This window comes from Camelina sativa, chromosome 6 (genome assembly GCF_030686135.1).
Source record: "Camelina sativa cultivar CO46 ecotype springtype chromosome 6, ASM3068613v1".
Taxonomy (NCBI): domain Eukaryota; kingdom Viridiplantae; phylum Streptophyta; class Magnoliopsida; order Brassicales; family Brassicaceae; genus Camelina; species Camelina sativa.
The window spans coordinates 17,207,291-17,233,438 of NC_141885.1; the positions used below are offsets into that span (position 1 = coordinate 17,207,291).

Here is a 26,148-nt window from a genome sequence, read left to right on the forward strand (position 1 = left end):
GATATGAAAAAAATCTTAGTTTGTACTACTATATATGTTATACATTTTTTTTATAAAGATATATAGGTAAATGACTCAAGAATCCTCAAACATATTTAGTTTGTGTACACTTATAGATTTAGCAATAAATGTACATAAACACTACTTATAAGTTCAGGTATGAACCTACGTATAGATATTTCATTAAAATAGTGGCTCTCTTCATTGCCGTCTTGCCGACCATAAAAAAAAAAAGAGTGGCTCTTCATTTTTTACAAACTCTTTAAGTATTATTAATAATTCTAGTCAGTCTCTTTTTCTTATTTGTATACTAAATTTAAAACAATATCTCTGAAGATAGATAGATTGAGAGTATAGCACAAGTCTTATGCTTATTCATCCAATATTTATACAATTTACAATATCCTTATAGTGATACTACTAAAAGATCATTTTGGGGGGGGGGGGGGGGTTATTTTTCTTAAAAATGAATAAATTTAGAACTTGGAAGGAAATACAACTATGCAAGTACAACCCAATGCCAAAAGAAACTCTCAAAAGACAATACAGCAAGGTGAACAAAGAAGAAAAAGAACAACTAATTCATTGCGGAAAAGTATACATAAATGACAACCCCATTTTTAGAAATAGTGTAAAAGCTTGAAAACACTAAAGGGCCAAGAGAGAGAGAAGAGCAAAGAGTTGAAAGAGACGAGACAAATAGTAACATGTCCTACATATGGAAAGATCGACAATAGATCTATCAATGACGAATGACCACTGAAGAAGACTGTTCAGATCGATCAAGAGGCATTTTCAACAGTAAATGCAACTAATGTGGACAAAAATTAATCAACCACTCATCTATCATGAACGGTTTGAAGCATATTGTTGGTTAAGTTAATCTCAAAGATGACACCATGCATTGCATAAGATGCAGACTGGTATATCTAGCTGGGGAAAGTGATTTTTAGAGGACAAAGATGAATGTGACACCATCGTTTGATGGGAAGAACCTAAACATTTTTCTCGTTTGTGAATTATTATGATGACCTACGTGATAGGATTGGATGAGCAAGGTCCTACCAAAGCTACTTTCCTGATATAAATACTTTTACTGTAATTGGTAGAGAAGATGAGAACAAGATAAATATCACTTTCCACAATGAATAGCACATGTTTACCTCACGGGTCTAACATCTACTTTAGAATAGTGGGACTTTCCCAATTTGTGATTTTGCAGCCTGTGTCACTTTAAGATTTGATGTACCATTGTTCCCAGTAAGACCATTTGAATTTTGTTCCTGAACGAATGATAGTTGCTTCACGTTTTCACTTTATATAACTATATAACACATCTGTGATTGACAACAACAACCAAAATGTATCAAGATTAGCTCAATCCTAACTTACTTTGGTTACATAACACAACCTAAGGCCCATTTAATAACTTTAAAAGCCCAATTTTTTTTTATTTATTAGCCTTTATTCTTACACGATGTTGATGATATAATAAGTGGATTATAAACATTAAGTAGCCAAAACTACATATGTATAACGTATGCTTTGTATAAATACTAAAGAAGAAGAAGAAGATTTGTTACAACTAATTTGTAAATTAAGCTTTGGGAGATGGCACGTGCCCTACCTACTTTACATTTAGCCGCCACTGTCACTCCTCCATACATTAATCTCGAAAGCTGAAGCCCATCTTCCTGATCCTAATCGCGATTATTCTAATTTCCAAGAATAATGTCAGTTGTTGAGATTGTGGCAGGGCCTGCTCTTGGATATGCTCTCCAAGCCCTTCATTATGCCATCAAAAGAGCTATAGATAGATCTTTAACCTCAGCATACATCTTTGACCGTCTCGATGCAACAATCTTTAAGATCACAACGTTGGTGGCTCAAGTTGATAAGCTTAGCGAAGAAGTGGAAGATCCACAGAGGAAAGTTATTGAAGATCTTAAGCATCTCCTTGAAAAGGCTGTTTCTCTTGTCGAGGCTTATGCGGAACTCAGACGCAGAAACTTACTTAAGAAGTTCAGGTTTTGTATACAATATAGTTACATGAATTTCTTTCGGTATATATGAAGGCGCCTCACTTATTTCTTAGTTTAGTACTTTAGAAAAACCTCTTTTAAGGTATAAGAGAAGAATTGTTCTTTTTTTTTGTTTTTTTAATGATATAATATGTAGTTGTGTTTTATGAAATAACATGTGTACGTATCATTTTTGTGGTTTTGAACTTTAGGTATAAGAGAAGAATCAAAGAGTTAGAAGCTTCATTAAGATGGATGGTAAATGTGGATGTTCAAGTCAATCAATGGGTAGATATCAAAGAACTCATGGCCAAAATGTCTGAAATGAACACTAAATTTGAGGAAAACACGCGTCAACCAACAAACTTTATGTGTTTCAAGAGCAGTCATAGCATATCACAACAAAGTAGTAATGAAGATATTGTAGAAGAAACAGACCAATCTTCAGAAGAAACCGCTGAATGCTCGAGTGATGGATCTAAACCGAAGATTGATATCCAAATTCGCTGGAGCTCAAGAAAACAGAACAAAGACCACGAAATCCGATTCGTTATGAAGTGATGATTTCTTGACGTACCAATTGTGTCAACTCACTCTTAGCTTTCCTCAAATCTAATGTCATATACTTTTTTATAAATTGTGCCGATTGTGATCAAACAAAGAGAATACATAAATATATTACACATTACATTACATATATATGTATGTGAATCCAAAGTTTGTAGAGTAAAAACCAACAAAACGGTCCAAAAATGAACGATGGAGGTGGAGCTAAGACAAAACTCCACTGGTGTGTCTCAACAGTATGGACAAAACAGACTTTTGTCCTCAGAATCTCAGAGAGCATAAACTATCTCTCCACTACTGTCAACATCAATCTCAGATTCAGAATCAAAGTCATCCATGTCATCGTCTAGATCAAGATTATCAGCCATGAAATCATCAAGGCAACGGTTACGAACAGTTGGAATCGTAGCCTCTGATATTATCTGCATGATTGTGTCAAGGCTCTGCATTGGCTGCTCTGGTTCTTGAAACTGACTACCCATTCTGTTCTCATCCATCAAGTCACCTGGAAGATTCTTCAAGAACCATTTATCGGATTTGATCTCTGGAATTGTGATTCTCTGCCACATCGAGTCTCTCAATTTGTTTATATTCAGAACTCAAGGTGCTTTTAAGAACAGAGTTAATTCAAAAGAGTAGAACTTACTGTTGCAGGATCAGCCACGAAAATCCTTGATATTAGATGTCGACATTCAGGTGAAAGGTGTAAGTCCTCTGGGATTGAGTATGTGACACTAAGGATTCTCTGCGTTTTAGGATCAACGAAGAAGCAAACTCAATACAATCAAGTTTGAAGGATAATGAATATAAGATAAAGAACTTAGAAGAAAGCTTTACCTGTATTGTCTTTCGATAATCTCTTGGCTCTTGTGGATCCTCAAATGGATAAGCTCCAACCAACATTACATATAAGGTTACGCCACAGGACCATACATCTGCAAGCTGGGTATTGTAACACCACAAAATTCAGTAACAACTCAAAGAAAATATTGTGGTATAAATCTAGACAGAGGAATTGGTCTCAGGGGCTTACCTTGCCATCATATTCCTGTCGAAGAAGAATCTCTGGTGCAATGTATGCAGGTGTACCAACAGTTGACTTTGGCTGGGAATGAAGAACAGAAGACTGGAGAAAACAGATGCATCGTTAGGACTTCAGCAGAAACACTTCTTTTCAATAATAAATCAGTAGTAGGAAAGACATGATAGGCAAAAGAACATGAGCAAATAAGAAGCACAACGAGGAGTCTCAAGATGTTCCCCACTGAATTTGCGCAGGGCCATGTTGTAACACTTATAAACTTGGAATTCAGAGAACAAACCTTGAGAGAAATAGTACCTTGGAATAACCAAAATCACATATTTTCAAACGAGGGGCAGGACTTCCATCCAACAAAGTATTCTCCAGTTTCAGATCCCGATGGCATATTTGCTACACAGGGAAATCAAAACAGAATATTACCAGACTGAATCATTAAACTCTCTCTGAAAGAAACAAACGATAAAAAAATTCAAACTAAAAGAACATTGCTCTGCATACCATTGCATGACAATAGCTAACTCCAGATATAAGCTGCTGAAAGAAGAACCGAGCCTATACATTTAAACCAAAAAAACACACTCAAAGATCAGTAGTAGGACATCGAAACCGCAACACAGAAGTAGGAGAAGTAAGACAATCAGAATCAAAACCTCATCTTCACTAAACCTCCCAGCATTACAAATCCGCTCATAAAGTTCTCCACCAGCAGCATACTCCATAACAATAGCCAAATGGGTAGGCGTCAAAATCACCTAAAACCATAACAAAACACAGAACAAACTCTAAACCACTCTGCCTTACACATTCAAAACACACAAAGGAAGAAACATCAAAGGTGTATTATACCTCTTTAAACCTGACAATATTAGGATGCCTCAGTGATCTATGATTGATAATCTCCCTCTGAACATTCTCATCTATCTGTTAAAACACAAAAAGTATCATCACAAGTCACAACAAATTCAAAATACAAAATAAAAAGCATTAATTAAAACGAATTAAGAAAGGTGAAAACTTTTATAGCATTAATAATCATAGTAACAGAAAAACAGAATTAAAAAGCAAACTGGATCAGATAAAAAGGGAAGGTACTAAATCTGGAAATTAACAAAAAAAACCGAAACTTTGGGGATCATCATCATCAGCAGCATCACTAAAAGCCTATAAATATCAAATCTTTTAATCCGAATTGAAATATTTAAGTAAAAGGGTGATGATAAAAAGCAAACCTTTTCACCTCTCTCGATGTACTTAACAGCAACAAGCTCCTTGGTAACCCTATCGGTCATGAGACGAGCTACGCCGAAATTACCAGACCCGATGTCTTTGACGAAGTCGTAACGATCACTGTCGTGCATAATCGGTAAATCAATCGGCATGATCGGTGTATTACTCCCCGGATCCATTTTTTTTTCTCTCTCTCTCTCTCTCTCTCTCTCTCTTAGTCTACTCTTTCCCAATCACATCAGATCTCTCAGTCGTAGCTGAGAATCTAGAAGAGGAAGAAAAAGAAGAAGAAGCTTCGTAGCAAAAATATCTTCGAAGGAAGGATTTGGATAAATTTTGGGGGTTGGGGGAAAAAGATTGGATCAACGAATGAGAAAGACAAAAGCCAATTATTGGTCGCTCTCTCTCTCTCTAAGTTAGATAAGAGGAGAAACCGAGAAAGAGAGAGAGAGTGCTTTGAAACGACGCCGTTCTGTTGTGTTTGTTATTTTCAATCAGTTTTTGATACGACAAAAGCCGCCGCGTTTTGTTGATTCTTTTAAGTTGTTTTTGGCTTCACTCCATCTTTGTCTTGTAAAAGATCTTTTTGTTTATCCGTAATTTTTTTTTTATATATTCCCTATTTTTTAATATATAAAATTTACCACTAATTCCCATTAAGTTTCTCAAGGTTAGTTGTTAAGCTTAAGCATATAAATAGTCCATCCTGCATGAGATGTCTCATGATCCTTCAGAGAACCATCGAGCTTGAACAAGGAACATCTCCGTTGGTGCCAAGTCAAGATACATCTAGCGTAGGTCACAAGTTGATGGTACGTTATTCATCCTGCTTATAAAGTAAACTGACTTCAGAGAACTTTTTTTTACTTTGTTGCTAGATAATATTTTGGATAGTAAGTTCATCCTAAGCTACTGAATTCTCCATTTATTGTGTGTTCGCGTGATACGGAGGTCAATGAGACACATTCCAATCATTAATCCAATAATACGTATAATTTTATATTCTTATCATAATACGTATAATAATACTATAATTTAATAACTAAAATTTTAAATTAATTTAAATGATAGAATTTATAGTCCACGTAGATACCCGTATAAGAAAAATATATTCCTCAGATCAGCTAAAACAGGAGATTATAACCACAATTCTCGTAAATTTATCTAAAAAAAATACAAGAAATAAAAACTGACATGTGTTTACGAATTCGAGAAACTGAAAAAAGGATAAGATATCTAAAATAACCAATAATATGTAAAATAATCTTGTATACCTTATCTTTCTACTGAGCAAAAGATTGCATTTTTGCTAATGTATTTTTTTTGGCTTAGCATTCGTTGAGCATTGAATCTCTTACACAAAGGAATTTTGATTCGGTAGTATTAAACTCTGTCATACGAAATTTACTTGATATCACCAGATAATTGTTCTACCTTTAAGTATTAAACAATTATAGAAGGCAGGCCCGGCTCATCAATTTTATGGGCATTATTTTAAATGGTCTTTGCAATTACTCTAATTATGACAATATGTTTGAAAAAAATTCTAAAATATGACTTTTTCTTTGAAAAATGCCCTAAAATATAACAAAATTTTGCCAAAAAATTGTGGTACCAGTGCAAATGCACCTGTTGGATCTAGAAGATCCTTATGATCATAGAAGATATTATAAATATATTATAGAGATTTGTGTATATATGATATAATTTTATTAGTTAGATAATTATGTTAATTCATTCCCTATAAATGTTTATCTTTATGTACATTCATTCTCATGAACACTAAGTTTTTCTTCTCTCATCAATGTCTTACAGTCATAACTCATAAGACATTTATTTAATTGGACATCTATGCCTTCTGTCTACAAACAGCACAACCGGTGGACATTTGTTCTACCTTGAAGTGAGGGAACAAAAGAGAGAGAGAGAATGAATTGTGATCAGATTATAGCAGCTGATGAGAAGAAATCAAGCTCCTATCTACAGTAACTCAATGTGAACGTTCTGACTATACTGAAAGAAACCACACTTACTTAGTAGCTGATAGACACAGTTGTTGTGAGAGCACACGGATCCTTTTATATCATCAATTACTTCTGTTGCAAGAAACCATTAGAAGTCAGCAGTGAATATATATATATTGGGTTCTTTATATCGTCACTAACTTCTGTTACAAGAAACCACTCTAATTAATATTCTCCTTTTCTCCATAAAAGTTCTAATAAGCTGCTTGATGTAAAAAAAAAAATCTAAGCTGCTACAGCCCAAACACTATTCCCCTGTACACACGTGTATGATTTCAGTTATTATAGCTAAGTAACTAACCGAATAAACAGAGAACAAATTGACGATGAATTCATCTAACACCACGATAGACCTATGTATCTCCGAGTTATTTAAGGTCCAACGTGGTTATGGTTCTTTATCAGATCATGTCTCAACGTTTGTTTATAATTAAGCCTTTACTCACATTGTTGCAAAAAAAAAAAAAAAAATTAAGCCTTTACTTTAATTAAGAAAACCCCTAGAAGGCTTTTTAACAAAACAAAACTAAAGAAAGAGAAGAAATCATTGACATTGACATAGTAGAAAAAAGTAGAAACTTTTGCTTATTTCATCTTAATCCAAAACTCTGATCTCGAGATCTTAGTCAAGAAAGAAAACACAATTCAAATCAAATTAATTAAACCGGGTAACACCACTTCAGCAATTCAAATCCTAATCAAAAGACTAGTTAGGTGCCTCAAAGACGTGATCTTATTATATATGGATGATGACGGGCGTGTCGTTGTGCCATACGATTGCGATGGTGTATCTCTTGTAAAACTCCCATGAGCTCCCTCTGTTTTATTCTCAACTCATGTTTAAGGTTTTCAAGTTGACGCTCGAGTTGGATAAACAAACCAACGCAGCCCATGACTGGGTCGCGGATACGGGCTTCTGCCTCGAAAGAGAGGGAGTCGACACATGCTTGCTTCTTGCTAGGCTCAATACCCATGACAACTTCAGCTATGCTGCTAATGTCAAACACCTTACACAAGTTAGCATACTTCTCCGGTTTGTTCGCTGGCAAGTAGGGTGCAAACACACACTCTTCTATGCATGTATGACTCGCATCTTTACACGCACAGGGTTCCATCTGCTAATATAACACGTGCTCAAGAAAAAAAAAAGATCAAAAAAGTATATATACAAGAAAAAAAATCTGAAATAGTTCTATCGATAAAGCAATAAAACTTCGTGTCACGATTAAAAGCAGATTAAAAAACTTGGATATGCAGGAGAAGTAAAAAAAAAAATTTACCACCAACAGTTCGTATGATTTCGAATACAAAGAGGAAGATCTGTATTAACCTCAAACCCTTGAAAACCCTCAATATAGATTGTATTTGATATACAGAACTTTCTCAAACCCTTGAAAACCCTCAATATAGGGAAGGCGAAAAGAAATAAAAAATATAACATGAAGAAGATGAATATTAGTAATATATATGTCTAACACATTACGGAAATCTCTAAACCATTAATATTCCTTTTCCACACACATATATATATATATATATATATATATATATAGCATTTTTTGTATTATGAATGAAAATATCCTAATCTATATATGTGCTAAAGCAAAAATTTTGGAAGACATGTAAAGATAATTTTAAACTTAACATTTATTCGAATAATTCTTCAAAAAGATAATAGCATATAATATATGTAAAATAACACATTTTAAATTTTAATCAGTGTTCAAGAAAGCGATAGACGTTAACTAGGCGGTGATCCAACGCCTAGCGCTTAGAACGCTTAATCGGAATTTAAACGGTTTTACGCAGTTTAGGCGTTTACACTACGAACTATTATATATCTGATATTATATATATAGTTATACAAAATATGTATAAGAATAATTACAATATTAAATCAAAAACAAAAAAAAAGAAAAAAGCATTATTTCAATTCATTTTAAATAACATATTTAACATTTATAATTATGTTTATAAAAATAAACCTTACAAATTTTAAATTTGTGCAATGAAAATTTGAAAAATAAACTAAAATGATGATACTATAATTTTAGGCGGTGCTATAGCGCCTATACGAGGCGAAGGCGGACGCCTAGAACATTTTTTGGAACAAGTGAGAAAAAATCTTAACAATAAATTAACAAAAGGAAATAAAATGAAAATATAATTTTAAAGTATAGTTAATTTCTTTTATTTTATTTATTGAATATGTATATTTCTTTTACAAAACGTAGATAATTAAATTATTAAACATCATTTTAAAAAAAAAGTATAGTGATGTTAACGAAAGCTCAAAACAAAATATAGTTACTGAGATTTTTTAAAATAAAACAAAATAAAGAAGAAAATAGCTTAGAAAAGCCACCTATATACGTATGCACTTGTACAAGGGATGTGCACTTGTAAACTAAACAAGAATTTATAACATTTTGTTATTTAGGGCTAGCGCATATTTTTGTATAATTAGTTATGTAATTATATTCTAATTTATTTAATAATCATAAAATATATAAAAAATGAATTTCTTAAATTTCAATAATATTTTTCACGATTTTTTTCTTTCTAATATGTGTTTTTTTGCTGCCGTAAACATTTAACTGAAAATTTTAATATGTGTTTTTTTACTTAACGCTTCTAGAAGAAAATTTTATAGAAGCGTTAATGATATAATATGTATTAGTTTATAGTTTGGTTAATTAATATTAATTATATTAGTAATTCCTCATTAAACTAAAATAATATATAGCTTTACAAAATTGAGGATATTGTGGGAATATAAACGTTCTCCTTGCACGTGCAAATGAATATGTATTCTGCAGAGGATAAAGTCCATCCTAGCAAACTTCAAAGTACATTCTTGTTAATATACACTACTACAAACATTTGTTTTCTGAAATAGTTATAGCCAAATTAGTATTTGTTGCACCTCACCTACGAAAAAAAAAACCCCAACTATCTTCCTCATTGCTGAATCCTTTGGAGTTCAATACTCCAATGTATAATTGTATTTTATGGTTCTTTATCGTTCATGTATCTTTATACTTTATTTAGCGTATATTTTATTGTGATCGGTGAACCCATTTAAGGCTTTATATTTTATTGTTAACGGTGAACCCACTTAGAGTAACATATAAGTTCAACATTTAAAATCCAAATGCAAATAAAATAACAACAAGAAGATTAGTTATAGATGTCTCAAAGAGGCGATCTTATCATTAAATGCTGATGGCGATGGTTCTCTTCTAAAATCATCATATAGTCTCTCTTTGCGATTTTCAGTTCAGCCTTAAGGTCTTGAACTTGACGCTGGAGGTGGAGAATCAAACCAGTTATGCCCATGACCGGGTCACGGAGATGGGCTTCTGCATGGAAATAAAGATGCCTTAGGCTAGGCTCGATACCCATGAGATGTTTTGCCAGCTTGCTAATGTCAAACTCCTTACACAATGTAGCGTACTTCTCCGGTTTGTTCGCTGGCAAGTAAGGCGCAAACATACACTCTTCTATGCTTTTATGCCTCACATCTTTACACGCACAGAGTTCCATCTACTGATACAGTAAGTTATTAAAATTTTATTTATTTAAAAGTGTACCCCCAAATTAGTTAATAAAACAAAAAAAATGAAATATATAGGTCTGTCTGTATTAGAGATCCAATAAAACTTCGTGTCAACATTAGAAGTGAATACAAAATTTTGGTCTGTATATAGGAGAAGCAAATCATAACATTAGGAATACAAAGAAGAAGAAAAACTCTATTAACCCTAAACCTTGAAACCCCTAGAAGGCTAGAAATAATAGAAACTCTTAAACTATAAACCAATTAAAAATATGGTGTAACAAGAATCATAATTAACTAACCAGAATAGAATGTGTCTCAGTGTCTGTATGTATATACTATACAGAACTTTCTCAGTTCAGATTTGGTTGGAAAGACGAAAAGATGTAGAAACTGTAACAGGAAGAAGAAGATGAGTACTACTGAGGATTGAGGAATAGCCATATATAAATACAAGTATAATTTTTTTTTTCTAACTAAATTTTTAAAATTATTTATTATATTAAAATAAAAGAATACTTCAGTTACGATATCATAGTAACCACTAACTACTGGATGAGAACGAATTTTTTAGATTATGTAACCACTAACCACTGGATGAGAACGAATTTTTTAGATTATGTAACAATAATTAAATATCTTTATCGAAAAAAACAGGTATTAATAATCATTGTTTCTTTATATATATATATATATATATATATATATTTTTGTAATTAATGGTATATTATAGATATTATAGATACCATTAAAATAAAAATATTTCATGTATGTCCTGTAAATTAAATGTTGGCTATTAATTCTAGAGTTTTTTTTAACAAATCTACTATTCTCTATATCGACTACTCCTAAATAAAATAAAAATAAAATAAAATACTCCGATGCCGGGAATCGAACCCGGGTCTCCTGGGTGAAAGCCAGATATCCTAACCGCTGGACGACATCGGATTTGCGAAGAGGATAACAAAAATCTTATTTAGCACCAAGAAGGTTGTTAGAGGTCTGAAAAGCCGAAGTCAATTCAAATCAAACAATTGGCCACCCTTTTCATTTACAGTTACCGAAATTAATGTATCTTGTATCATACAGCTATGTACAAATAAGATAAGAGTTATCAAATAAAAATTTTAAAAAATTTAACCTTAAATATGAATCCTTTCTTTTGTTTTTTCCTGGCATCACCTTATATAATATTTATGTTGAATAAAATTATTAAAATCGAAAGGCCTTATATAAATCACGTTAATGTAATGGTCTTTGATTTGGTTGTAATACTTTTACTAAATGGAAAGTTGTTATTGAGCCAAAAAAAAAAAAAAAAAAAAAAATCACGTTAAACGGTGGCAGGTATCTATATCGAGGATGGATCAGCGAATGTTTTCTCCCGTCTCAGTTCACTCGCTCGTGCAACAGCTAAACTTTTTTTTTTTTTTATGTCATCACCTTAGCTTAGAAGGAATGAATATACAGTCTTCCTTAATTCGATTGTTTTTTTTATGTCATCACCTCACACAATATTTTAACCATTGTTTTTTTTTTAAAAGTTTGATAGTTAGATTTAGGATTTCTAGGTTTTTTTTCCAAGGTTTAGGTTTTTTTTTGTTTGCTTCTATTGATTGATTACTAATAAAGAATTTATTTTCGTCCCCGTAAGTGATACAAACTTTTATATATGACATTTTAACAAAACATTTATTTGTTTCCTTTCTAACAATTGATTGTATTAGCAGATGGAATCGTGTCCGTGTAAATGCAGAAAAGACAAAAAGAGTGTGTGTTTGCGCCCTACATGCCCGCGAACAGATCAGAGATATACGCTTGGTTGTCTAAGATGGATTATGATATGAGCGCTGCTGCTAGATTTCTCATGTGTATCCCTAATGAGCGTGGGAGGCAATGTTACGTGGACTCGATCTGTTTCTTGGCAGAAACCGAGCTACGTGACCCAGTCAGGGGCATCTTTAGTTGGTGTTCCCCTGAAGAGCTTAAGCGCGATTTGGAAATCGCCAAGAGGGACCGCGTGATGCTTATACAAGAAGTGGATCGTATGATACGACGACACGAAGAACAGCAGTATCCGATAAGAAGATCACGTCTTTGAAGCCATCTAATAACTATAGCTTGTCTTTTGATTGTTACTTGGATTCGAATTGCTGAAGCTGTGTGTGTTATCCCTTTTCGATTTAAGTTGGTGATGATGATATCGGAGTTTTGAGAAGGACTAGATAAGCAAATATTAAGTTTTTTTACTTTCGTATATATGGACTACAAAGCAATTGTCAATTTATATTTTATTGATTGGATTTTATTAAACATAAATAAAGGCTTAATTATTGAGAATTTGAGATATATGAATGATAAAGAATTTACCTAAATCACATGGTCTCTCTAGCTTTATAAAACCAGCATATATGTACGTATAATAATGTACATTGGTCTCCAAAAGATTCGGACCCCATTATATTCATTCATAGGTGTCGGCTCTATATATATATATGCATGCATGCCTAATTAAGGTGGTTGTTTAACGGCTCAACAAATACATATGGTGAGGCTCAGCTCAAATGCAAGATAAGAGATGGATGATTATCCCTGACAAAATATATCATCAAAGTTTTGAACAATGAAATTGTCTTTGATAACAATGTTACATTAACCTTTTATAATTTTATAACTCTTGTCTAGTCGTTTGTACGTTAACTTACAAGTGCATGCACAACAACTCCATTTCTAAAAGAAATTAAAATTGCACAATATAATATAATGGCCTTTTTCGTTTCTTCAAAACTCTAGAAAAATTGTTTTCCTTGCGTTTTATAATTAATAAAAAGTTGTTTATTAATTTGCTTTTGAATTTCTCGGAATAGTGATATAAACAATTAGACATTTACAACTCTGGTCTTTGGTGCACACAAAAGAAATCACGATTTTAATTAGACAAATGTCCAACAATTAATACCTAGGTTTGTCTTGGTGGGCATCATCCTTTACAAAAAATGCAGCTTTTATAGAGGGGAAAAAACCGAAAAAATGAGAAAGAACATAAACTAAACAAAGAAAATATTTAATATATAATTAAATTCTTACAATTATATTTTAATTGAATTTTTAACTTATACAAGAACATAAATTAAACAAAGAAAATATTTATGATTTGAGATATGGTGGAGAGGATGTGAGAATATTTTTTTTATAGGATAAGAAATGCTGAGAATTACATATATATACTCTTTAAATGTGTCAAAGTATATTGGAGAACCACGACCAATATTTTTTTCTTTATCTTCAGGTTCCTCATCACGAATGATTGTTGATAGAAAGTTTCGAGCGGCGTTTAAAATCTTAGATACCAAAAGGGGAACATCAACAGCAGATCAGCCTCCAAAAAGAGAAAAAAGATTGCGTGCGTCAGCAGCACTAAATCCCTTTTCTGATGTTATATGAAAATCTTCTGCATCTCCATGTGAGCAACTAGAAGTAGGATTCCCGTTACTAAATGATAGTGATTCAAAATAACAATTAAGTAAACTAATGGAGTTAATCTCACCTAATTTTAAGAGATTCTACTCCCTCTTCAATACACCGAATCTAAAATAAATTAATTGAAGGAGTTACTCTTATAATTTATAGTGTACTTAAATGAAAATAAATGGAGAAAAAAATATAATCAATTCAAAATTTATGTAATTTTAGTTATTATTTTTAATATGAATTTATGTACATGATTAGATGTGTTACACTTTTGGTTTATTTAAGACAACTACTTTTTTTATATATAATAAATGGAAGATGGACTAATAAGTAGAGTGTAAAAATTATCTTTATACATATAATTCCATGGTTCAAAACTTTGATCGATAATAAATTTTTGTCATGGAAAATTAATCATTGCACTTTCATTGTGGATTAGCTTAATACGGAAGTGAGGTCACCATGTCAGTGATATAAGAAAAGGCTCTGAATGAATGGACTTCTCTGATTTATTTGGAGACCAATGTACATACATTGTACTGGTGGTTTTATAAAACCATAGAATATGGTTATTGTATTAATCAACGTTGGGGGAAAACCTCTCTATATATGTCCGCTGCTCTCAATCTGAAGAACCGATTTCAAAGGAAGCCAAATAATTTTATAATTCTCGTCTAGTCATTTGTACATTAACTTACAAGTGCATGCACAACAACGCCATATCTAAAAGAAATTAAAAGTGCACAATAGAATAACCTTTTCTATTGTTGATGATCTCATTGCTCCAACCAGTTGCGACCCACTGTTAGACCACACTTATGAGAAGTATCCAACTGGTGTGGACCAGACTTATGAAAAATATCCTATTGATGCTGCTGCCCGTCTTGACTCATGTTCTGTTGTGAGTCCACATCAATCTGGCAACAACCAGGGTTTATTTCTTCATGACGACACAAATGACTGGGAGGCATATGTGAACTCAGAAGAAGTGATTTACAAGCAAGAAATGGAGCTTTCTTTGATAGGACTCCAAAATGCAGGAAAGACATCCCTTGTAAATGTTGTTGCGGTAAGCATAGTATTATGCATCCCTTTTAATATTCTCTTTAACACTCAGATGATTGTGATTGGGGATCTGATAGATACTCTCATTATTTTTACTCGTTTAGACTGGTGGATACAATGAAGACATGATGGTTCCTACGGTAAGCATTACACTACATCTCTGATCTCTCATATATTCATCTTTGGAATAGCATGAAGAGATTCTCCTTTTTTTCTTTTATGGTCGAACCTAAGATGACGAAAGTAACAATAGGAAATGTCACAATCAAACTACTGTATCTTGGTGGTCAAGTCATAATCAAACTATTGGATCTTGGTGGTAAACCAGAATTCCACAACATGTGGGAGCTTTACTGTCGCTCTGTTTCTGCCATTGTGTAAGGATCTTTACACTCTGGTTTCTCTTCACTTTATATCTCCCACAATTTGGTTTCATGTTAGATTCCATTTCCATGTATGTAGTTGATGTTGCAGATCATGACAACCTCGGTGTCTCAAAAAGTGTACTCCACGATCTGTTGAGCAACGCTTCGCTTAATGGTATCTCTCTTCTGGTGTCTCAAAAAGTGTACTCCACGTTCTGTTGAGCAACATTTTACATAATTTTTTTTGTTAATGTAATATTTCAATACTAATTTTGCTAATGTACTCTTCTATTAATTTAGTGATTTAGTATATAATTTGTGGTATACCGCACAATAATTTTTGTTTAATACAATCTTAATAAAATCTGTTTGATTCGACATATTTTTTATTGGTGTTGTTAAAATTGTAAAATAAGGATTTAACCCGTATTGTAGTATCATATTAATTATATTTTATTTTTAGTATTATTAATTCAATCATGTAATGTCATATAACCCGTCATGTAATATAACTCGTTTGTGTTATTTTGAAAATTTAATATGTTTAAATATTTATAAGTTTAAACATTTTATTAAGTTTAGATATATCAGTTATAAATTATAAACTTCTTAAAATTCTATATTTTACAATATACAGTAAATTTACTATATATGTATGTTGAACACACACTTTTATATTAATTTAGTAATATATGTTCGTTTAATAAAATAAAAATCACAATATATGCAGGAAAAATACACATTTTTATTAACTTTATGTATTATATGATGATTCACTACATTTAGATTTTAAAATAAAAAAAAAAGATGATAGGAGAATAATTGTTTTTAATATATAATAAATCTTCTAAATATCTATATTAATTATAGAATATTATATATCTGGATATTTAAAATTTTAATTTTGTTTGGTTATAAGGATAGTATAGAAAGTTAATTAAACTTGTTTGGGTATGAACATAAGCATTGACATTAAATGTAAAAACTTTCCAAAAAGTATTTTTAAGCAAAACTGTTGCAAAAATACTAGTTATTATATATATACTGTTTAATTCAAATAAATTAAAATAAAAATCGTAAAACGTCCATTATAAGTTCAACAGTTTCCGACGATCGTGATTATGCTGAGATTGTTGTTGTTCGTCATGGTGAAACTTCTTGGAATGCCGAGAGAAAAATCCAGTTTATTACGAAAATAGTTGTATCTTCAATTTGTATTAGTTATGATTAGTGTTCGATGTAAAAGTAATAGTCTTTTGGGAATTTTTTTGATTGGGAGATGTAGAAGAAGAAAATGTGGTTTGGTTGGTTGATTTGGTATGTGTTGCAGGGTCATTTGGATGTTGAGTTAAACGATGCTGGAAGACAACAAGCTGTTAGAGTATGTTGTTGTCTTCTGATTGTGCTGTTACCTTTGAATCTTGGTGATGATGATGTAACATTTTCTTTTGTTTGATATATATATATAGGTGGCTGAGCGGTTATCTAAAGAGCCTAAGATATCTTATGTTTACTCTTCTGACTTGAAGAGAGCCTTTGAGACTGCTCAGATCATTGCTTCTAAATGCGGCAACCTTGAGGTACAAACCCATTTCTTTACTTTCCTTTTATGAATCTTTTCCTAAAGTCTCCACCTTTGTGCTCTTTTTTTTTTGTTGTTTTGGATTCATGGGACTTTTTGTTTTGGTTAATTGCATAATTCGTAGATATTTTTAAAGACATGTAGCTATGTGTTGAAAACCCCATTTCATTTTATGAATCTGCTTCTAAAGTCTCCACCTTCGTGCTCTTTCCGTTGCTGTAGTTGGCAACAGATAGTTCTAAGTTCTGAAATAACCTCTTGTCATCTGTCACATTGTGTGGCTTTGAATGCATATATGTTTCAACTGTGTATAAATGCTATGCAGGTACTTACTGATCGTGATTTGCGGGAAAGACATTTAGGAGATATGCAAGGGCTTGTGTATCAAGAAGCTTCAAAACTTCGCCCTGAAGCTTACAAAGCCTTTTCATCTAACCGCACCGACGTTGATATCCCAGTAAGATATTATTAAACAAGAAGCTTTAGTTTAGATAAATGATGTTTGGTTTCTTGATTCAAACAAATCTTGTTGATTTATATGAATGAAGGGTGGAGGAGAAAGTCTTGACAAACTTTACGACAGATGTACAAGTGCGTTACAGAGAATCGGTGACAAACATAGAGGTTTCTTCCTTTTCTTGTGTGTTTGTTTCTTATAGATTATTGTATTACGACACCAACACATGATCTAAGTTTTGGTTTTTGGGTTGATAAAGGTGAAAGAGTAGTAGTAGTGTCTCATGGAGGAACGATTCGATCTCTCTACGAAAGAGCTTGTCCAAGTGCAAGAAAAGTTGAAAAGATACTCAATACATCGGTCAATGTGTTCCGTTTATACGACGGAGACAAATGGACAATCCAAGTTTGGGGCGACGTGAGTCATCTGGACCAAACCGGCTTCTTACAATCCGGTTTTGGTGGTGACAGAACCTCTGGTTAACGAGCTTTCACCCTTCCCCATCGAGTCGAGTAGCCTCGGATGGGGCAACTTTAGCCGGTGCTGGCGCCTGCGTAAGTGGTTCTTCTTCCCCTTGGAAGAGCGTTTATGTAATTTAAGTTTCACTCCATTAACCTTTTCAATGTTATTGACCCCATAACTTTGAGGTTTTCTCAATTTAACCAAGTAAATTGGGAGCATTGTTAAAGTACACTTGCTATATATATATTTTTAATCATTTTCTTTATTTGTAAGTTGCAACAGTGAGATATACAGTTAAAAGATGAAATATATTCTGACATTGAACAATGAAAAATAATCAATATTGGAAATGAAATAAGATTCTTGAGGGGGACCAAATCGTGGTGTCCCAAATACCTCTATTTAAGAAACAGTGTGTTGAAGTTTGGGAATAGAAACATTGAACAATGAAGTTGTTTAGTAACTTGACTGAACTCTAAAACCAAACTATGGTGTTACACCCTTGAATAACATTGGGATCATCATCTTAAAACTTTTCTTTCTCCTTGGAGATTGAGAAAGAGATTTTGTTTAATTTACAGACTTGCCCCCTTAATATAACCCTTTTATATTGGCGCCATCACTATCAAAAAGAAAAAGGAAGAAAGGTACGTTGAGTCCATTTGACCATATTGTTTGGCCCCCAAGAGCACCTTCTGATTTTTGGCGGCAATGGCAAAGGGGTAAAAACGGCAAAACAATAAACATAAACAGGGTGACACAAAACAAAGCAGAGATATGTTATTTTCCTAAGCTTCATGATTGTCATCATTAGGAGAATATGAGTATCATGTTGTTGCTTTCTTTATCGAATTTTTTGTTCATTTAATGAAGTCTAGACTATATAGTATATCTCGAGTTATTATGTTTGTGGTTACACAACAATTGCTTCTAGTTATATATAACAAAATAGTATTACGTATGTCACCATAGCTCAAATGATGAGAACCGTCGTCGGTACATATTTTTACAGTACTAAAAATGGTTCTATTGAAGAAGATATTTCAAGATTATGAAAGCTAATGAAAAGTTTTTTGTTGTACCGAAAACAAAATAAAGACTAACTAAACAGTAGAAGAAGAAACATTGTAAGAGTATAGAGGAAACGTGGAAGAAGAGAATAAAAAAGGGTGGCCATATATTTTTATTTTTATCATTGCGGTGTACCATGCGATAAATCATAATCTATACATCACTTTACATATAATTTTTCCTGCACTATATATGTATTGCGAAGTTGACTTTCGGATCCTTTTAGTGGAGGATATCAATTATAAATTTATTCTGCCCTTCTTTTAATGAGAGGATGCACAAAATTAAATAAAGGGTAAAAAGTCTATTCACAATTCTTGGATCTTGTTACTATTTGTTTCCATTACACCGCTCTATTCTACTATTAAGTGATTTATTTATTGCAAGATTCATATGATAGGTTCATGGGATGTTAAGCTTGCCGCTAATCAGTCACCTTGACTAAATGATTTGCTCACGTATTACAATTTGTAATTTACAAACAAGCATATAAATACTTCTTTTTGGTTAGAAACAGTGTAGTATCTATCATTTTCTTATTTCTTTAATTGATTCTCTTTTAAGCTTAGGATTGTTGTGAATTGCTATCACAAATTGATCCTAGCTTTTATTAACCACAACTTCTGTATACACGTTTGTACATATCGAAAATATTAGTCTATATTTTATTTATCTACATTAGTTTTTCCTTTAAAAAACCACAATATTTAATTAGTCTTTTGCTAGACACTTTTTTTTTTGTTAATAAAAGGTTTCACTTGGATGAACAATAATAATAATAAAAAATTCAAACTGATTTACAAGAAAATAGGGAAATACAAAATTCATCAACACATAAAAATCTTATAAGGGATACATAATGAATATGTTTACCACTACGTGTGCATGCATTTGAAAAAAAAAACTAAATCATACGAATATAAGTGGGGAAAAAATGATAGCTAGCTGCAAAATTTGAATTGGCTTCTCAGTATGTCGGGTGCAACAAGCAACTAAGTTAAGCAAGTTTCATTTTCATCATTCATACGAATTATATAAATACAAGTATACAACATAATCATTAGTTTTCATACAGTCTCACGTTGTATTGCTTTTATTTTAGAATAACCATAACTAATTACGCAAAATCCTCAAACTTTTGAATCAAACTTTTGCGCCTATAACGTAGCTAAAGATAATTTTAAAAAATGTCAAAATCTTACAAGTAGCAGTTAGGTTTGTTTGTGTTCTACGTGATAGAAGTTAACGTCTTTGACCAATAACCATAATAATAACGAGTAATAGAAGTTGGAGTGACGATTGTAACCTTGAAGTGAGTAATAGAGAATGCAGCTTTATATTTTATTTTTCGAGGAAGCATCGATAGAGAGTCCCTACCACAGAATCCAAATGGCAATAGCGTTAATTAAGGAAGGAACAAACCTACTTCTACACTTATTTATTGAATTTATTCACTCACACATTACTATTATCTATTTATCGAGCTGGACCATTAGAGTCTATGCTGGGGTCCTGCTTTACCCACCCACCTCTCTGTTCCTCCTTACGTCGATCTCCGATTACTATTACATCACATTTCGAAACCAATAACATTTTGGATTACAGTAGTTAGACATTTCGTTTTGTTACAAGTTATGTTGCTTCTCTATGTATTGATAGACAAGTTCAAATAACAATAATAGTTAGATTTTAGAAAATTCTGATTGTTTGCTTTGGCATTAGTGAAGCAATACCTACATTTTTTTTTTGTTAAATTTTTAATATATTGTTCGTAGTAACAATCATTTTTATTGTATATGGACAATGATGTTATTAACTTATAGGGCAATATTAACACCGTCGGACCGTGTGTGTCCATACAATTTAAGTCTTTTTAAAATAATAAAACTTCTAAACGGGCACATCAGAAAGAAAAAAAACTTCTAAACGGGCACATAAAATTTAATTTGGACATACGATACGTATTAGCGTTTCCATCATAGCAAACCGAAAAAAAACAAGACGTATTAGTGTTCTCGTATTACAGTTTTGGTTTAAATTCGATAATATGTGTTTTATTTTTTTGTAGATTGTAGTAACCAAATAGAACTCGAACTTGTTAACATATGAAAAAATTATTTGCCACCTTGTTAGTTTAATCACTGTCAAAAAAGCCTATAAGAATAGTAATTAATTTTTTAAAACAAAAAAAAAAAACCGAAACGTTATTGATTCTATATAAATCCATAATATGAAATTATGATTGGTTAACTTACTATTATCGGTCTTACCAAAAATAATCGAAATTATTATGCAAACATTCAAGAGTTGGCAGGAGTTTAAATGCATCTGCATAATAATAATAATAATACAAAACCCTGTCAATGTCTATTAAAATTGTCGAATTAATTCTCCTCCCAAAGAACTTATCCAAATAATAAAACTCTATATAATTAATGCAGTTGGTTAGCCTTTATATTCATGATTGAGATAATACCAAAACTTACAAAGTACACAACAACATTAATATTCACACTCTATAGTTATAAATTTGGCAAATTTTCACCTAATTCTCCTATTTTCTAGTTTGTTCTTTGTCTTTATATACACACATTATTTATTATATATAATGTCACCAAAATATGCGTAACAAATTTAGTTAAAGTGATTAAAAACACTAGTTAAGTAGTTTAATTGTGTAATTAGTAGTAGTTGTTCAAATGGTTAAAATAAAAAAATGTTATTTGTTTTCTTCTAAAAAGCGAACGTATCGTCGTTTCTCTTTTTAACTCATTCCTCTTTGGATCCAAATCTTTCGCTTTGGAATTCGCCATAGACAAAGGAGTCAATTCCAAAGAAAGAAGACGAAGCAAAAATTACAATTTTTTAAAAAAATTCTTTACTTCTCCCCAAAAATAAAAATTTCATCTTTTTTGTTTTTGCTAAGATTCAAAAGTTTGAATTTTTTTTTACTTGTTTTTGATTTCGATGATGAGATACTACAATTGAGGTTTTTTGATATTTTCGTGTGATGTGAGGAGAGAGAGATTCGTAATGGGTCTCTGTACTTCGAAGCCGAATTCACCTAACTCCGATCAAACTCCGGCGAGGAATAGTCCACTTCCGGCGTCTGAATCCGTCAAGCCTTCGAGCTCTTCCGTTAATGGAGGCAACCCTGTTGAAGATCAGAGTGTAGTACCGAACAATGAAGGCAAAAAGTCTCCGTTTTTCCCCTTTTACAGTCCGAGTCCAGCTCACTCTTTCTTCTCCAAGAAGACTCCGGGTAGATCTCCGGCGACTAACGCTAGTAGTGGTAACTCTACGCCGAAGAGGTTTTTCAAACGGCCGTTTCCTCCACCTTCTCCGGCTAAACACATCAGAGCTGTTTTAGCGAGACGTCATGGCTCTGTGAAGCCTAATTCGTCGGCGATCCCTGAAGGGAGTGAAGCCGAAGGAGGTGGTGTTGGATTGGATAAAAGCTTTGGTTTTTCGAAGAGTTTTGCGAGTAAGTATGAGCTTGGTGATGAAGTAGGTCGTGGTCATTTTGGTTATACTTGTGCTGCTAAGTTTAAGAAGGGTGATAATAAAGGTCAACAAGTCGCTGTTAAGGTTATTCCCAAAGCTAAGGTTAGTAGTGGATTTTGACTTTCTTCTGTGTTTACATGGATTGTTGTGACGAGATCTGTTTAGATTAGAGATGATACTTGTACAAAGCTTTTCAATTTCAGTTTTGGTGATGTTGTGTTGTGTAGATGACGACGGCTATTGCAATTGAAGATGTGAGGAGGGAAGTGAAGATATTGAGGGCTTTGTCTGGTCATAACAATCTTCCTCATTTCTATGATGCATATGAGGATCATGATAATGTCTATATAGTGATGGAGTAAGCTCACTTTTGCTCTGACTTTATTCTGAAATCAGCTTGGGAATTTGCATTTGGCAAGGCTTAACAAGTGTTTTCTGTGTTTCTTGTTTTAGGCTATGTGAAGGAGGAGAGCTTTTGGATAGAATACTTTCAAGGTAAAGAGATTTTAGCCAGTTTAGAATTACGATTGTTCGTTCTTACTAGTTTTGGGATTGTTTTTATTGAACTTGGTGGTGTTTTATGTGCAGAGGTGGGAAGTACACAGAGGAGGATGCAAAGACTGTTATGATACAAATATTAAATGTGGTTGCCTTTTGTCATCTCCAAGGTGTTGTACACAGAGATCTCAAACCTGAGGTAATAATAGCTCTTTCTTTCTACTTATATATTTGATGTTCATCGCCATCTAAATGAAGTTTACTTAAAACCGTTTGGATCAGAATTTTCTTTTTACCTCAAAAGAAGACACCTCTCAATTGAAGGCAATAGATTTCGGTTTATCGGATTACGTGAGACCAGGTAAAGCCCTTTAGATTATATGCCGTCTGTGTATTTTGATTCCAGAATCTAGAGACTTAAATTTGTTTATATACTTTGACAATTGCATTTTGCAGATGAGAGGCTCAATGACATTGTTGGCAGTGCATACTATGTAGCACCTGAAGTTCTACATAGATCGTACAGTACAGAAGCTGATATTTGGAGTGTTGGTGTGATTGTGTATATTCTTTTGTGTGGAAGCCGACCGTTTTGGGCTAGAACTGAATCAGGGATCTTTCGAGCTGTTCTAAAAGCAGATCCGAGTTTTGACGACCCTCCTTGGCCTTTGTTATCTTCAGAGGCAAGAGATTTTGTAAAGCGGTTGCTAAACAAAGACCCGCGTAGAAGATTAACAGCTGCTCAAGCCTTAAGTAAGTCTAGAATGCATACAAAATTGTTTCAATGTGAAAAGAAGATTGTAAGCAAAATAATTTCTTTTCTTTCAGGTCATCCATGGATAAAAGACTCAAATGACGCAAAGGTTCCATTGGATATTCTGGTTTTTAAACTTATGAGAGCTTATTTACGATCATCATCTCTCCGTAAAGCTGCATTAAGGGTAGGGTGGATCAGTTTTTTCAGTATTTCTGCTTCATTGGTCGCTTCTGTTTTTTGCTTAACGTTAGCCATTTTCTTGCAGGCCTTATCGAAAACACTTACGGTAGATGAACTGTTTTATCTGAGGGAGCAGTTTGCTTTGTTAGAACCTAGTAAGAACGGAACCATAAGTCTAGAAAACATCAAATCCGTAAGTTTTCTATCTTCTGTCCTGTTTCAGTTTATCTTCTTGGTATGCTTTGGTTATTAATATTATCATGACACTGACTCAAATTCTCTTTGTTAGGCTCTGATGAAAATGGCAACAGATGCAATGAAGGATTCACGTATTCCAGAATTCTTAGCACAAGTAAGAGCCTTTAATTCGTGCATATCAATGTTTGAAACCACACAATTTGACTTTGGTAATTGATAAATCTTACTGGGTCATCTTTGTAGCTGAGTGCTCTTCAATATAGAAGAATGGACTTTGAGGAATTTTGTGCAGCTGCATTGAGTGTTCACCAGCTAGAAGCTCTTGATAGATGGGAACAACACGCTCGTTGTGCGTATGAGCTTTTCGAAAAGGAAGGAAACCGACCCATCATGATCGATGAACTCGCTTCGGTCTGTCTCTTTTTTTATACAAAACTCTGTTTCAAGTCTTTGCAAAATGCTCAAATGAACTCACTGGTTAAAACTTTATTTCAGGAACTTGGTCTTGGTCCTTCTGTACCGGTTCATGCAGTGCTTCACGATTGGCTTAGGCATACAGATGGAAAGCTTAGCTTTCTCGGATTTGTGAAATTGCTACATGGTGTGTCTAGCCGCACGATCAAAGCTCATTAGATTGGTTTTGAAACTTCGAATGATATGTATGAAATTTGTCTGAGATCATTTTCTCCTAGGAGCTTTTCTTAGAGAGTTATATAATACTATGTAGCTTTTGACTTTTGTTATGAAAGCTGAGAAGAAAATATTGAAAAAAAAAGAGTGTAGCAAAAAAGAAGAAGTGTATGTGTTAGGTAACAGTTTTTAGAGAAAATGATGATATATTTTTCCAAACTTGGTAACTTACGAGGATTGATGATGTTTCTGACATTCTTCTAGATTTTGGTCTTTTGATACCAATCTTAGAGGGGGTATTAAATTCATATTTTAGAAGATTTTAAAGTATTCCTAAAATCACTTGTTATTCAATTGTTGATTTATAAAACTATTTTAAAATCTTATGCTATTCAATTTGATATTTATATAAAATCATTTAGAATGATTTACAATCTCTTGTTATTCAATCCATAATTTGTAAAACTCACTTAAAATCTAGTGTTATTCAAATTATTACAACTTTTAAAAAAAGAGCTACTTTGAATGATTTTAAAAGACTTTGAAAAAAATTTTAGTTGAAAAATGTGACTCATAGAATCACACCCTTTAAGGTGGGATTTTGAAGGATTTCCACAAAAATATGTCAAACCAATTGCATCTTCCGCCTACGTACATGACTCTGTTTTTCATCATAGCCATTGCGTTTTCCCGATTTGTGAACGTCACTGCCACAATAGATGAAGGCCGTCATAATGATATTCAATTCTTGTTTATCAAAAGGTCATTCATCGTTTCTCGGTTACTCTAAAGTGTTTTGTGTTTTTTTTTTTTTGCAGGCTGCAAATGATGATGAGATATCAATTATGTTAATCATCAAATCTTCTGGCCATCGACCCACCATCAAGTCAAAAAGGACATGGTGCATATACAGTTGGAAGTCTGGCAATTTCTCTAGAACCATCTTTACAACATCTCACACTTGGAATCATTTAAGACCTGACCAACTATCTCTACCCAATCTTGGGCAAATGTTGAGTGGTATAAAGGAAAATTCCCAAATTGGCTTTCACTTTCTGGATCTTTCACTTGGATAGACTCCCAACAAGATCAAGGCTTCACTTTTGGGTATCACCACCAATACGCTCTGCTGCACCTGCAATCTTCACAGAGAAACCCGACATCATCTTCTTATGTTTTGTGAGTTCAGTGAACAGAGTTGGAAGCTTGTTCTTCACAGGCTAGGCCAATCATCTTTCATCTTTGTCGAAAGGTTTGTCCTCATCTATCTTCGACTTCTGCTAATGTGTCCTTAACCCTCAAAAGAGTTGCTTCTCAGGCCACAATCTACGTATATGAAAAGAGGGCAACAATCCTCTTCACAACAACATCTCCTCTATTGTGTTTTTAAATATTCTAAAATCACTATGACAAATATTACAAAATCTCACATATTCTCATTTCATTTTCTTTTTCTTTAATTTAGAAT

At 32.9% G+C, this 26,148-nt stretch overlaps 4 protein-coding genes, 1 non-coding gene and 1 pseudogene across 6 annotated transcripts; 3 read left to right on the plus strand and 3 right to left on the minus strand.

Annotated features, from left to right (window-relative positions):
• The first annotated feature begins 1,581 nt into the window (after window positions 1-1,581).
• On the plus strand, window positions 1,582-2,714 carry LOC104791273 (RPW8-like protein 3). The gene is made up of 2 exons (XM_010517121.2): window positions 1,582-2,027; window positions 2,234-2,714. Exons 1-2 carry the CDS (start codon window positions 1,732-1,734, stop codon window positions 2,580-2,582), a joined length of 645 nt encoding a protein of 214 aa, XP_010515423.1. The 5' UTR covers window positions 1,582-1,731; the 3' UTR covers window positions 2,583-2,714.
• On the minus strand, window positions 2,623-5,365 carry LOC104791272 (serine/threonine-protein kinase SRK2D). 2 transcript variants are annotated; one of them, XR_015559151.1, is made up of 9 exons: window positions 4,860-5,340; window positions 4,477-4,551; window positions 4,281-4,382; window positions 4,129-4,182; window positions 3,911-4,020; window positions 3,622-3,714; window positions 3,426-3,530; window positions 3,235-3,333; window positions 2,623-3,148 (listed from the first exon to the last, which is right to left on the minus strand). XR_015559151.1 is itself a non-coding variant. In XM_010517120.3 (9 exons), exons 1-9 carry the CDS (start codon window positions 5,034-5,036, stop codon window positions 2,858-2,860), a joined length of 1,089 nt encoding a protein of 362 aa, XP_010515422.1. In that variant the 5' UTR covers window positions 5,037-5,365; the 3' UTR covers window positions 2,623-2,857. The 2 variants fall into 2 exon arrangements, 1 of the variants encoding a protein (XP_010515422.1); XM_010517120.3 differs by having other exon boundaries at window positions 3,928-4,020; window positions 4,860-5,365.
• A 2,235-nt stretch (window positions 5,366-7,600) lies between these two features.
• On the minus strand, window positions 7,601-7,996 carry LOC147942710 (protein ASYMMETRIC LEAVES 2 pseudogene; annotated as a pseudogene).
• A 3,320-nt stretch (window positions 7,997-11,316) lies between these two features.
• Window positions 11,317-11,388, minus strand: TRNAE-UUC (transfer RNA glutamic acid (anticodon UUC)). Its single transcript has one exon. It is a non-coding gene; the product is annotated as a tRNA-Glu (tRNA).
• A 4,957-nt stretch (window positions 11,389-16,345) lies between these two features.
• On the plus strand, window positions 16,346-18,107 carry LOC104699043 (phosphoglycerate mutase-like protein 4). The gene is made up of 5 exons (XM_087455563.1): window positions 16,346-16,722; window positions 16,811-16,921; window positions 17,249-17,380; window positions 17,472-17,547; window positions 17,640-18,107. The coding sequence occupies exons 1-5, from the start codon at window positions 16,636-16,638 to the stop codon at window positions 17,861-17,863; spliced, it is 630 nt and encodes a 209-aa protein (XP_087311689.1). The 5' UTR covers window positions 16,346-16,635; the 3' UTR covers window positions 17,864-18,107.
• A 3,262-nt stretch (window positions 18,108-21,369) lies between these two features.
• Window positions 21,370-24,786, plus strand: LOC104791274 (CDPK-related kinase 5). Its single transcript, XM_010517122.3, has 11 exons — window positions 21,370-22,519; window positions 22,645-22,775; window positions 22,871-22,912; window positions 23,006-23,114; window positions 23,198-23,276; window positions 23,372-23,668; window positions 23,744-23,856; window positions 23,938-24,045; window positions 24,142-24,204; window positions 24,294-24,461; window positions 24,546-24,786. The coding sequence occupies exons 1-11, from the start codon at window positions 21,947-21,949 to the stop codon at window positions 24,681-24,683; spliced, it is 1,821 nt and encodes a 606-aa protein (XP_010515424.1). The 5' UTR covers window positions 21,370-21,946; the 3' UTR covers window positions 24,684-24,786.
• Window positions 24,787-26,148: the final 1,362 nt, after the last annotated feature.

Excerpts from the sequence above, each read along its gene's own strand:
- LOC104791273 (XM_010517121.2), top strand. The coding sequence starts at position 1,732 with ATGTCAGTTGTTGAGATTGTGGCAGGGCCTGCTCTTGGATATGCTCTC. Across the intron at positions 2,028-2,233 it reads AACTTACTTAAGAAGTTCAG|GTATAAGAGAAGAATCAAAG; the intron begins GTTTTGTATACA and ends TTTGAACTTTAG.
- LOC104791272 (XM_010517120.3), bottom strand. The coding sequence starts at position 5,036 with ATGGATCCGGGGAGTAATACACCGATCATGCCGATTGATTTACCGATT. Across the intron at positions 4,552-4,859 it reads ACATCGAGAGAGGTGAAAAG|ATAGATGAGAATGTTCAGAG; the intron begins GTTTGCTTTTTA and ends GTGTTTTAACAG. Across the intron at positions 4,021-4,128 it reads TTAGCTATTGTCATGCAATG|CAAATATGCCATCGGGATCT; the intron begins GTATGCAGAGCA and ends TTCCCTGTGTAG.
- LOC104699043 (XM_087455563.1), top strand. The coding sequence starts at position 16,636 with ATGTGGTTTGGTTGGTTGATTTGGTATGTGTTGCAGGGTCATTTGGAT. Across the intron at positions 16,922-17,248 it reads CTAAATGCGGCAACCTTGAG|GTACTTACTGATCGTGATTT; the intron begins GTACAAACCCAT and ends AATGCTATGCAG. Across the intron at positions 17,381-17,471 it reads GCACCGACGTTGATATCCCA|GGTGGAGGAGAAAGTCTTGA; the intron begins GTAAGATATTAT and ends ATATGAATGAAG.
- LOC104791274 (XM_010517122.3), top strand. The coding sequence starts at position 21,947 with ATGGGTCTCTGTACTTCGAAGCCGAATTCACCTAACTCCGATCAAACT. Across the intron at positions 23,115-23,197 it reads ACAGAGATCTCAAACCTGAG|AATTTTCTTTTTACCTCAAA; the intron begins GTAATAATAGCT and ends CGTTTGGATCAG. Across the intron at positions 23,857-23,937 it reads TCCGTAAAGCTGCATTAAGG|GCCTTATCGAAAACACTTAC; the intron begins GTAGGGTGGATC and ends ATTTTCTTGCAG.